Below are 11570 nucleotides of genomic sequence, written 5' to 3' on the forward strand. Positions count from 1 at the left end.
ACCTGAGCAGAGGACTCCTTTGTTCCTGGCGCAGGAGAAGTTGTCGCACTCGCAGAAGGGCCCATAGATCTTCCCAAACTCGCTCTCGAAGCAGGCGCACTGGTTGCAGCTGCACTGCCCGCGTCCGCTGCACAGGGGCTTGCCCTCCGCTTCTCGGCACAGGTTCTGGTGCCCGCTCTGGCTCTCCCCTTCCTGGCACTCGCACCTGGTGCCCAGGTAGCTGGGGTTGCACTCACACAGGCCGCAGACGTAAGTCCCGTTGCCGCTGCACCTGGCGCTGTCCGGCTCCAGCCCCGTGCTGCAGCTACACCCGCAGTGGTAGGCGACCCCCACCTCCAGGCTGTCCCGGAATCCCACGGGCCGCAGGGTGAACACGGGCTGCGCGCGTCTGCCCGGGCAGCTCCGGGCCTCCACCGACACCTCAAAGGATGCCTGCGCAGGAGAAAGAGAGGGGACGTGGTGGCCATGGTGCATCTGGGCCTCCCGCTGTCTGCACCAGCCTCCTGATCAGCCAGGGGCCTGGCCCGAGCACAGTTCCTCCAAGGTCCTCAGTGAAGAACTGGGGCCAAATCCAGCCCCTCCCCACACTCACGGAGGGCCACTCCAACGGCCCGAGGAGGAAGAGGCCCCGGAGACAGCAAGCCCCTTCACTTTACCCAGGAAGGGCGTATTCAGGCGTGCCGACATTTGACAGGCACCATGCTTGATTCTTTAACATTCATCATCTTTTTTACCTCCCAGAGGAAAAGGGCTTCCACAGGAAGGTAGAAAGATTCACTCAAGGTTACAAGGTTCTCTTTCTCCCCTTTTCACTTCTATCCTATGCTCTTCCCGTCTCCATTTTGAAAGTCAACAAAATATTCAACAGTTTACCAGGCACCTCCCTCTATGCCAGGTTAGACGTGGCTCCCTGAACTCACGGGGCGCTGTGGTCGAGATGCCCTGGCAACTGCCTGCCCTTCTGCAGAGGTGTTTCCTCCCCTGCTGGAGAAGGGAGAGATGACTCTTGTGTCCCCCTTCCAGCATATCTATCTCCTCACAGACACACCTGGGCCTCCCTCTGCCCCAGTTTCTCTCTGCGTGGTCCTCACAGCTGTGTCTTTCACATATCAGTCCACGGTCCAGAGGTTGTAAAGAAGCAACATTGCCACACACATGGACAGACTTTTTCTTACTGAACAAAGCATGTACAGGAGTGTTGCTAACTCCCGAGCTGCTTATGGGTTGCCATGGAAACAGGCAGCAAGGTGGACCTCGCTGGCAGATGGCAATGGAGGAAAGATGCCTGTTAGCAGCCCACATGGCTGGGATGTGAGGAAAGCAAGGACACTGCTCGCTGTGATTCTCCCAGGGAGTACAGCGTGACTCCACCATGCCCCCGCCACCATGTGGTGAGAATCATCCAGCACGGCCCTCCAAGCAGGGCGCTGTGGAAATCTGCAGACAGGTAGTGGCACGCCCTGACCAAACACCATCGTGAAGTCCTTCTCCCCTGAACCAACAGAGGCCTGGTCTCACTCCAGAAACTGACCCACCGCCTCTGGCCCAGACATCTTGCTTTTTCAAAAGGCTCCTCAGAACATTCTGAAACTCAGAACAAGTTAAGAACCACTTTTAGCTACGGGTATTGTTAACTGTATTATTTGGGTTGGAATAGAACTGGTTTTTAAAATCAATAACCTGCTTTACTGGGTACTCTTTAGGTAATAATGTATATTTCTGGAGAACACTCAAAATATCTTTTTCTAAACGTTCTACAGAGGGATTCCCTGGTGGCACAGTGGTTGAGAGTCCGCCTGCTGATGCAGGGGACACGGGTTCGTGCCCCGGTCCGGGAAGATCCCACATGCCGTGGAGCGGCTGGGCCCGTGAGCCGTGGCCGCTGAGCCCGCGCGTCCGGAGCCTGTGCTCCGCAACGGGAGAGGCCACAACAGTGAGAGGTCCTCGTACCGCAAAAAAAATAAAATAAACGTTCTACAGATCCTTGTCACTTTGAGATCTTTACTAATTCTAAAAGGCCTCCCCTCTGTGACATCTTGGGATGCCCTCCCGCAGGGTGGGAGCCGGAGCGCGTGAGGCTGAGCAGGAGACCCCGCTTCCTAGGTCCTGGAGAGAGTCTGCTTGGCAACAAGACACCAGGAGTCGGCATTAGTGAAGCAGTATCACAGCAGACACCGTCAGACAGGTGCGCTGAGGACAATGACCAGGAGCCAGGGTCAGAGGACACCGGGCGAAGCAAGCCAGCTGCAGACAGTGGGACGGGCCCACACCCCACCTCCACGTGGGGGGTGGGAGGCGGCAAAGGGAAAGACTGGCAAAAAAACGTTCACAACCCGGTTCCAAGGCCCTCAGGTACAGGTGGGCTCTCGAGGTAAGGAAGAAAGATGCGGACCCACCCAGGGCACTGCAATCTGCCTAACGGTTACCAGGTGCTGAGTACTACACGCACCAGGCCCCGTGCTGGGCATTTCCACGCGCATCTCATTTACATGCCCTAGGAGGAGGCATCCTCATTTACCAGAAGGAAAACGGGGTTGGTGGGCTCCGGGAGCTTAGTGCTGGTCACACAGCTGGGGAGGGGTGGGGCTGGGCCTGTGCTCTCCCTGGCATGTCACCTCCTAGAAGTAGGCAGATGTCCAGTGTCCAGACCTGAGTAGAGAGAGAGAGGCCCGGCTCACAGAGGGACCACTAGATGGGAACCCACCCAGTAGTGACCAGAAGCTCCTGGTCAACTTTCAACCTTCCTGCCTTGGGCTGGGGATAACCTGAGCCCGCAGATGGAAGGACAGGGAGGCTGCACCTGACCGAGGTGCCATGGGGCATCAAGAATGTGGAGACAGGGGCTTCCCTGGTGGCGCAGTGGTTGAGAGCCCGCCTGCCGATGCAGGGGACATGGGTTCGTGCCCCGGTCCGGGAAGATCCCACATGCCGCGGAGCGGCTAGGCCCACAAGCTATGGCCGCTGAGCCTGCGCGTCCGGAGCCTGTGCCCCGCAACGGGAGAGGCCCCAACAGTGAGAGGCCCGCATACCGCAAAAAAAAAAAAAAGAATGTGGAGACAGATGAACATCCCTCCCTCTGAGGCTCGGAGAGACGCCTACTACCTCCCAGGGGAATAACTTTGCTGGACTTGTTAAATGGAAAGCCCGGTCCCCCACAAAGGCCGCTGCGGGTCAGAAGTGGAAAAAATTACAAAGAAACAGCCTGGACCAAGAACCAAAGGCATTTAATTATTGCAAGACTGTGGGGAGTGTCCATCTGTGAGCATAACCTTCCCCCAGGAAAACTTGCCTGCACCAAGGGATCAAGTAACAAGAGAGGGAATTAAATCTCCTGGGCCTCGCAGATGTCTGTGTTTGCTGGAGAGGGAGTGGAAAGGTTGGGGATGCCCCTGAATCAGTGCCGGCAGCTGATCACCCAGGATTCAGAACGATTCACACACTGTCTGCCCAGTCTAAGGCCTGGCTTCTAAGCAGGTCCCCGTGGCCTTCTTCAGCCAAAGCTCTGGTCTAACCGAGGTCCAAGCTGTCGGGCCCCATGCAGCCTAGCGTACAGCCGGCCACCTGATAACCAGAGAACAGCTCCGTTTCAGCCACTAAGTCTCAGGTCCTGCTGGGCACAGGAATGCTATAAAAAGCACTTCGGCAACAGCAAGTCAATCTGTTCTGCTACTCCTCCCTTCAGCGTCCATTTCCCTGAGGGCTCAGGAAAGAATCCAGAGAGTCTGTCAGGCAGCTGGAATGAGGCTTCTCTTCCCTGATTACTGTGGACTCTTGAAAGGGAAGGCTCCCCAGTTCCAGGAGACTTTCCGTTTTCCCACTCCGAGATTCCAGAGGAAGGTCTCGGACATAGCAGTCCTCCCTCCCGCCCGGTCTTATTATCTGAACCTCATTGGGATGCTCCTGGTTCCCGCACAGGGCTGCCGGCCTGACCACCCTTTCAAAGGGGCTACACAGCCCCCACCCAAACCCACGCTCTGCAAATGCCAAGTCCACTAGGAGCTCGCTGAGACAAAGCGTTGGGCATGGGCAAGGGGTGGAGAGCCCCAGGGGAGGGGCCGGAGAGCGGGACGCTGTGGGAAGCCCCCAACGGGGCTCACTGGGTCCTTTGTACCGGGCGTTAGTGCCAGCCGCACAGCCAGCCACTTGCATACTGATTTGTCAAAGCCAGTTCATGAGAAAATTGACTCCCAGTGGCCAGGCCCACTCAGTCAGCCCCGGTTGATGCTGGGAGGAAAATTAGGGGGAAAAAACAGAAATCACTGGATTTGGGACTGCAAGATTTCATGTAAGGAATATTTCTCTGAGGACAACCTTTGTCCCTCACCCCCTACCACCTCCCCTTGCTTCTTGCCTGGACAGATAGATCTCTTAACCCAGAGGTCACAGGACAGTCACAGAACCGCGGCCTCTGATTGGAAGTGACCATGGAGACGGTGCCCGCCCACCTCCTCCACCTCTGCAGGAAGCTCTGGTTACACAGGGATGAGACCTGCCCGGATGCCCCTTGAACCCAGCTGTTCCAAGGCTCCCCCTCCCCCATGGGCCATGTCCTTATCCACAGGCCAGACCCTGAGATGCACCGGACGGCAGTTACACCCTGCCTGCTTTCCCTAACCCCTCTCTTCCAGTGAGCCCCCGGGCCCTTCTGCTGTGCTCTTTACTCCTGCCTACCCTCCTCGCCATTTCTGACTTACCCAGAGCCCTCCCACTCATGGCACTAAAGAACGGAAATAATGCCTGCCAAATAATGGCCAGACGCCTTAGCTTGGCATGTATGTCCTACCAGTTGGCCCAATCCTGCCTCTGCAGCCCCAGCTCCTCTCTTCTCAGTTCCCAACCCACTCCCCACCTCAGCTGCTTCCCACCTGCAATAGGGCAATCAATGCTCGTTCACACCTTCTTGGACTCACCACTAATGGGGCCTCCCCACCCCTTTTCTATGTCTGGAAAACTCGGAGCCTCAGCTCAAACAGCACCCCCTCTGCGATGCGGGGTCGTTCTTCCTTGGGGCTCCCGCAGCACCAGGCCCAGCTTTCATCACTGCCCCCAACCCTATGGGGTTGACTCCTGCACCTACATTTCCTCCACCAGATTTGTCCCCGGGACAAATGTCAAGGGGGAAATGCCCACATGCTCAGGAGCAAACCTAAGTCCAACTGTCAGCTCTTTGGAGAAAGTTCAGCCTGAGGTGAGGGACAGAAGTACATCTCTCCTTCAGCAATAAGGGGGTTGAGGGGAAGCCCCCCAGTTCTCCCTCCAGGCCAGCTCCGTGGACACGTGCCCGTGCAGTCACACAGAGACCCATGCTCAGAAGGGCCCGTGCTTAGTTTAATGCTCTGCTCTTGTCATCCTGAAATTCTTTATTTTTTAACAAGGACCCCACATTTCCATTTTGCCCTGGATTCTGCCCCCCACTGCCTCCAGGGCCTCAAAGAGCTCACCTCTGGTGGCCTGCAGGCAGCACCGGGTCCGGCTATGACAGGCAAGTGGCCACTGCTCCGTGTCAGCTTGTTTCTACCCACAGAGAACAAAACCTCACAGCCCTGGCGGCAGAGCCGGGGGCCATGTGACTGCGGCCTTTTGGGCAGACAGAGGAAACAAGGAGCCAGCATGGCAGGCCTGCCTTTGGGCCTCTGTCTCAACAGGACCACGGCCCCTGGGACCCCAAGGGAGGCTCTCCCTGGCCCGCCCATGTGGAACTGCCATGGAGGGCGTGGGAGAAGCACCCTTCTTCCTTCCGTTTCAAATGCTCTAGAAGTCATCCAAATACGTCTGAGATTTTCCACTTTTGTGAAAAATGCCACTTAAAATCCTTTCCTGTCTTCTGGACAATGTTCCTATTTTTCCAAAGTATCCTATCCTAGCAAAAAACAAAATCTGTACCCTAGAGTGTCTGTACAAAAGTGGTGATGATCCCACCTTTAGCTCCTCTGAAACTTTTACTTTCAAAATGCACAAGGTATAAGGAAAAAAACACGAACTTTGGCATCAGTGGTTGCAGCTCTGACTCCTGGCGCTTGTGCTCACCAGCAGCCAGGGCCCCCCACCTTGGAGCCTCAGTCTTTCTCACATAAAATGGGGAAGTAATGTCTACCTGACAGAGGCTGCAAGCAGCAGAGGAAGCTAGCAGCCAAGCCCTAGCAGAGCATGGAGAGTATAATAAATTCCCACGAAATGGTAACTCTGTCATTCCCTCCACGGTCAGAAGGCAATGACCAGGGAGAGGACTTGGTCTGGAGAGAGCTGTGAGTCCACTGCCGTCTGTGGGTGATCCCACATCTCGGGACGCCCAGCAGCACTGAGCCCCAGGGGGTGTACACAGAATGCGGTGAGGTGTTCCCTGCTGGAGGCCCCGGCCCCTGCTATGGTGCTCTGCTCTGAGGCGAGCCGTCTGAACGGGGATGATGGAACAGAACCATAGGCATGGGCAGCAAGAGGCCAGGGGGAGGGGGCGTGGGTGCTGGCATCAGAGCCAGAAAGCCCTGGCCTTGAACTTGAACTTCGCCACTTACTGGCTGCTACTTACTGGCTACTTACTTGGGCACTTAATTGAATTCTTCGTGCCTCAGTTCTTCTCATCTGTCAACATGAATAACTATCTTCCTTACAAGGGACCCAGTGAGGTACATGGAGCTAACCCTTTGTCCAGTTACTTTCCAGTCCTTTCCAATACTAACAGCACTGCCCCCTTGGGTCCATTAGGGACCCAATATTCTTATAATAATTATATAATAATAATATAATTATATAATATTCTTATAATAATTTCCCCTCTTCTCTTATGGCAGCATAAACTGGCTTCAGTTTCCTGCATTCAAAAAGAATTCCAACTTTATGCTATTATTAGCAACAAACACCAGTTCCTTTGATCTTCCTGGTGTCTACATACCTCCATCATGATAGTTCCTTTACACTTGCCCTCTGGAAAAAAAAAACAAAACTGAACAAAGAACTCCAGACGCGGTCTGACCCACACAAAAAAGAGTGAAACCATTTTCTCTGGGGTTCCATTAATGCAGCCTCAGTTGGCATTTTTTTTTAAAGCAACACTGCTTATTCACACTGAGCCTTTGGGAATTAGAATCTACCAGATCCTTTTCTTAAAAGCTACTATCAAACCAAGTTCCCTCTATCCTATTAATATTCTGAACTTAATGCAAGATATTAATCCTGATGATTTCAACCCAGCTCAATTTTTTAAAATGTTCTTAAATCTTGGTTCTCCTGCTTTATAAGCTAACCTGTTTTCTCCAGCTCTGTGACCTCCCCAACTCTGATAAGTAGTTCTCCCTCAAGTTAATCTCAAGCCGGGAGTAGACAGGAGACAGCTGGAACCTTTTCAAGTCTTCCTCCAGATGATGTTACCAACACTCTTAGAAAGCAGGTTTACTCAGCTATGCATCTGCCTAGATGTGCTATCACCGACCCATGTTACCTGTCTTTGCATAAGGATGTCATTAGAAATTGTCAAGAGACTTCCTGAAACCCAGGCGCCTGGTGTGTGTGCTGTACATCCTCCTCCTTGCCTCTGTTCCACTGAACCTATTTGTCCAAGTAAGAGGTTCCTTGTTTGGGTGTTTTTCACACATCATTCTTTAGCTTTCCTGACACACTGCACCAAACATCCCATCCACAGATCCACAGAATCCACTTACGTGTAGTTTTTCTGGTTAGTTCTGCCTCCTTCCATTTTTCACAGCTGTCTCTTTAAAGCCGGTGACTATAAGGCTTTTGTGTTTTTTAAAAACATCATCTGGATTGATTAATCATTGCAATTGATCAAAACAACATAAATATATCACAAAATTTGACAAGTATTAAAAATAAAATTTTATTGGATGTGCCACTTTAATGAGATGGGGCTTTCCCCACCCAAGCAGTTCATATACATTGAAAATATTACTCATTCCTAAATAAGACAGGGAATGGCATTAATTCTACTCCTATTTTTTATTTGTATAGATTAAAGCACTCTCTCCAAAATTTATTCAGGTCGATAGGAAAATGGGAATAGGAGTTTTGTTACAGCAACGTCACCTTATTCTATGAGTACCTTCTTAGCGAAACGCCATAAATAATCATTTTAAATTGTTAATGATTCATCGTTTGAAAACTTGATTAGGCCAATCTTTCAATTTTTTTTTTTTTTTTAAAGCAAAAAGAAACTTGGAAAAAAACCTGCGTTAGAAAAAGATCTGTTACCTAGTCATTAGAGTCCTTCACTTTCTCAACCTTGATCAGCATTCTGAATGGTCCCTTTGCTGGGGTGAGGTACCACTGTTAAGATTTAGAATGGGTGAGATGTATGCCTGTGGGCTGTAACATGGGCGAAGGGCAGTTGGGAAGGGGAAGGAGGGAGAGAATCAATTACAGAACGTGAGGCAGCTCCAGAAGACCACACTGCAGTGTAAGGAGTCATGCGGCCACACCTCTGTCTTTTTTGGAGCCATTTCCCTGGAATCCAGGGTATGTCTGCTTATCTCCACCTTGGACATCATTAGTGCTTATGAAAGCCCAGGAGATACGGTCATGTATTTTTAAGGTCCCTATAATTTTTCTGGTTCCAACCAGATTCTTTAGTTACAGAAGAGAACTTTCCCTCAGTCCTCTATTTGCCTTTCCATTTTCTGAGCAATGAAAAATGTGTCAATAAAGCAAGGAATGGATCTCACAGTCTGCTTCTGGCAGCAGGACTCTCTAGAAGTGAGGATGGCTCTCCATCACCACTCTGCCTGCCTCTGAGCCAGTATTTCATCTTTGTTCTCATCATCCGTATATCTTCCTTCTTCCCTCACGTCCTTGGCTTGGTACACAGATACACATCTTTATACACAATGTTGCTTCTCCACCATTTAGTTATATCCACTTAAATCCAGACAAGGCACCCATGCCCTCCACTGCAACAGAATTATCCATTCCATCTCATCAAATCAGAAGAGGTGGATGGCTTTCTTCATATTTTACAGAAAGGAAAAGTGAAAGTCGGATTACCCAAGGCACAGGGCAAGCTGTAGAAGACTAGAAACGAAGGCAGGGTCTTTTAGCTTTCCACCTACACTCTCCCACCCAATTTCATCCCTGTCAAAGATAATGATGGTTTAAGACACCAAAAGCACAATGTCAACTTGAGGAAGCCTTAAGTGACAACGCACTGAAGGCTGTGTGCTGCCTGCAGCTTTTTACTAAGTCCACCTGCATCTTAAAGACACAGCACAGGGCAGGCTTAGGAAAGTCCTCCAGCGTGCAGAGTTGGAAGACAGAATACAAACTCCTAAAGGCCTCTAGTAAGTCACGAAAGTTATCAGAAGCCAAAGAATGATGACCAACGTTAACAAGTATAAACAAATGGGAGGTGAGAACTTACTGTGTCCCCGATCTTCAGGCCTTCACACTTCCTCTGACCAGGGTAAGATACACCGTCCTGGCAGGTAGCAGTGAAAAAGAGATTGATATCCTCAGGCTGATCCCAGACGGACAGCTCCACTTTAGACCGGATGCTCTGAACAGAGAGAGAAGATGAAGCCAGAACCACTTAGTAAAGGCTGCAGCCAAGATGTTCTCCACACTGGTTCTCTGATGCCCACATGGCTTCCTTTAACTCCAGGATCTCAAGCCAAGGCAAGAGCCAGTGGGCTAGGTTCGCTGCCCCTCCCTCATCCCTTTCATCCTCTCCACACCCACACACCATCTTACTAGCCCTGGCCTGAGGTCTCCCTCTGTGAGCTCAGAGAAGTCGCTAATGGCCCACCTGCCATATGATAATCTCATCTGCTTCCAGGGGTCATTCTCTGTTCCTGCTTGTCTCTGCAGAGTCACCCCATCCCCACCCTCAGCTTCAGACAGCACCTCAAATCTTGCCGTGCGTGCCCCAGACGCTGGGCCTTTGCACGTGCCTGGGATGATGTCCCTTTGCTCAGCTGCTCTTCTCTCCCCTCCCCCCGCCCTCCTTCAGCTCCCTATCTTCCTTCTCCATCAGCTCAGCAGGCACCTCAATGAGGTCCAAATTCATGAGCTCTGAACTACATTCTGAGAGAATAAGACCTTATACGTGGATTCTGTTCTCAAGACAACGGATGAAGCAAAAATCAAGCCAGAATTACCCGACAGATTAGAAAAAATAAAAGACTAAAATTATCAAGTGTTGGAAATGAGTTGGAGCAACTGGGTGCCTCATACCCTGCTGGTGGGAGCGTGAACTGGTACAACCCTTGAGAAAAACATTAGGCAGTACCTACTAATGCTTAGGTCAACCTTAGACAAGCAATTTACACTAGGATTATATCCAACAGAGATGTGTACTGACCAGAAAACACGTACGAATGTTCGCAGCAATGCTGTCTGTAACAGCTAGAAACTGGAACTACCCAAATGCCTATCAACAGAACAGACTTTTTTTTTTTCTCAAATTACGGTGTGTTCATGTAGAATATCACACAGTACAAGAATGAATGAAATGACTACATGTCATGACATTGATGAATCTCATATCACACAGCCCAGAAGAAGCCAGATGCAGAAGGCATACATAGTCTATGATTCTATTTATATGAAACTCAAAAACGGGCACAACTAACAGTTACCCCCAGGGGAGAGTAACAGAAAAGGACACAGGGGTTCTGGGTGCTCGTAATATTCTGCTTTTGGGCCTGGGTGGTTCTATACTCAGGTGTATTTATTTAATTTATTTATTTTTGCAATGCGCAGGCCTCTCACTGTTGTGGCCTCTCCCGTTGCGGAGCACAGGCTCCGGACGCGCAGGCTCAGCGGCCATGGCTCACGGGCCCAGCCGCTCCGCGGCACGTGGGATCCTCCCAGTCCGGAGCATGAACCCGTGTCCCCTGCATCGGCAGGCGGACTCTCAACCACTGTGCCACCAGGGAAGCCCTACTCGGGTGTATTTAGTTTGTAAAAAGTCTGTACAACCCTCTGTAGGTCTCCAAGTTTAAAAAATTGACACTGAGTATCTCTAAGGAGGATGTACTTTAGAGACAGAGGCCAAATGAAATAACTGGCTTGTAGTTAGGGCCCATCTTACAAAAAGAATTTTTTATACACTAAATACACTCAGAATAGCAGGGTGCACATACTCCGAGAGACACATGGACACCCCCTCCAGATCAACTGACAGCCCTTCAGACTCCCACCTCCTTCTCAGGTACACTCCAGGGAACAGGGCGTTGGACGGAATGGCAGGCATAAGTGCTTCCTGCTCTCATGGGGTTTCTTTTCTTTCTTTTTCTCTTTTCTGCTGAGCATGTAGTGTCAAACTTGAATTAGGTAAATATGCAGCTTCCCCAACACATTAACAGCTTGTTGAAAACACTCTCTGCAAAAAATAGTCTCTCCCTTTGCAAAAATTGTCTAAGTGCTTCTACAACTCTAAAAATACTCTTTTAAATCCACTTCCTCTTGTAAGTGCCAGCCTCCACTGGCAGAGGGCTTGAGAGCGCCACTCAGCACACACAGCTCTCCTGCTGTTCACAAATCTGTTCTCCCCACTGAGCTGTGAATTTCAAGGACCATATCATATTTCTCTCTAAGACTGAACACAAGCTTTTGCTGAATGGATG

At 50.8% G+C, this 11570-nt stretch overlaps 1 protein-coding gene across 1 annotated transcript in view; it reads right to left on the reverse strand.

Moving 5' to 3' along the window:
- The window catches only part of ITGB5 (integrin subunit beta 5), a 93942-nt gene that overhangs the window by 32361 nt on the left and 50011 nt on the right, over window positions 1-11570 (reverse strand). The window contains exons 7-8 of the mRNA XM_024756490.1: window positions 9365-9499; window positions 3-432 (exon numbers count right to left, since the gene is read on the reverse strand). Coding sequence (XP_024612258.1) covers window positions 3-432; window positions 9365-9499 — 565 coding nt within the window. The remainder of the gene's footprint in view (window positions 1-2; window positions 433-9364; window positions 9500-11570) is intronic.

Source organism: Neophocaena asiaeorientalis, unplaced genomic scaffold (assembly GCF_003031525.2).
Source record: "Neophocaena asiaeorientalis asiaeorientalis breed wild unplaced genomic scaffold, Neophocaena_asiaeorientalis_V1.1 scaffold22, whole genome shotgun sequence".
Classification (NCBI taxonomy): Eukaryota; Metazoa; Chordata; class Mammalia; order Artiodactyla; family Phocoenidae; genus Neophocaena; species Neophocaena asiaeorientalis.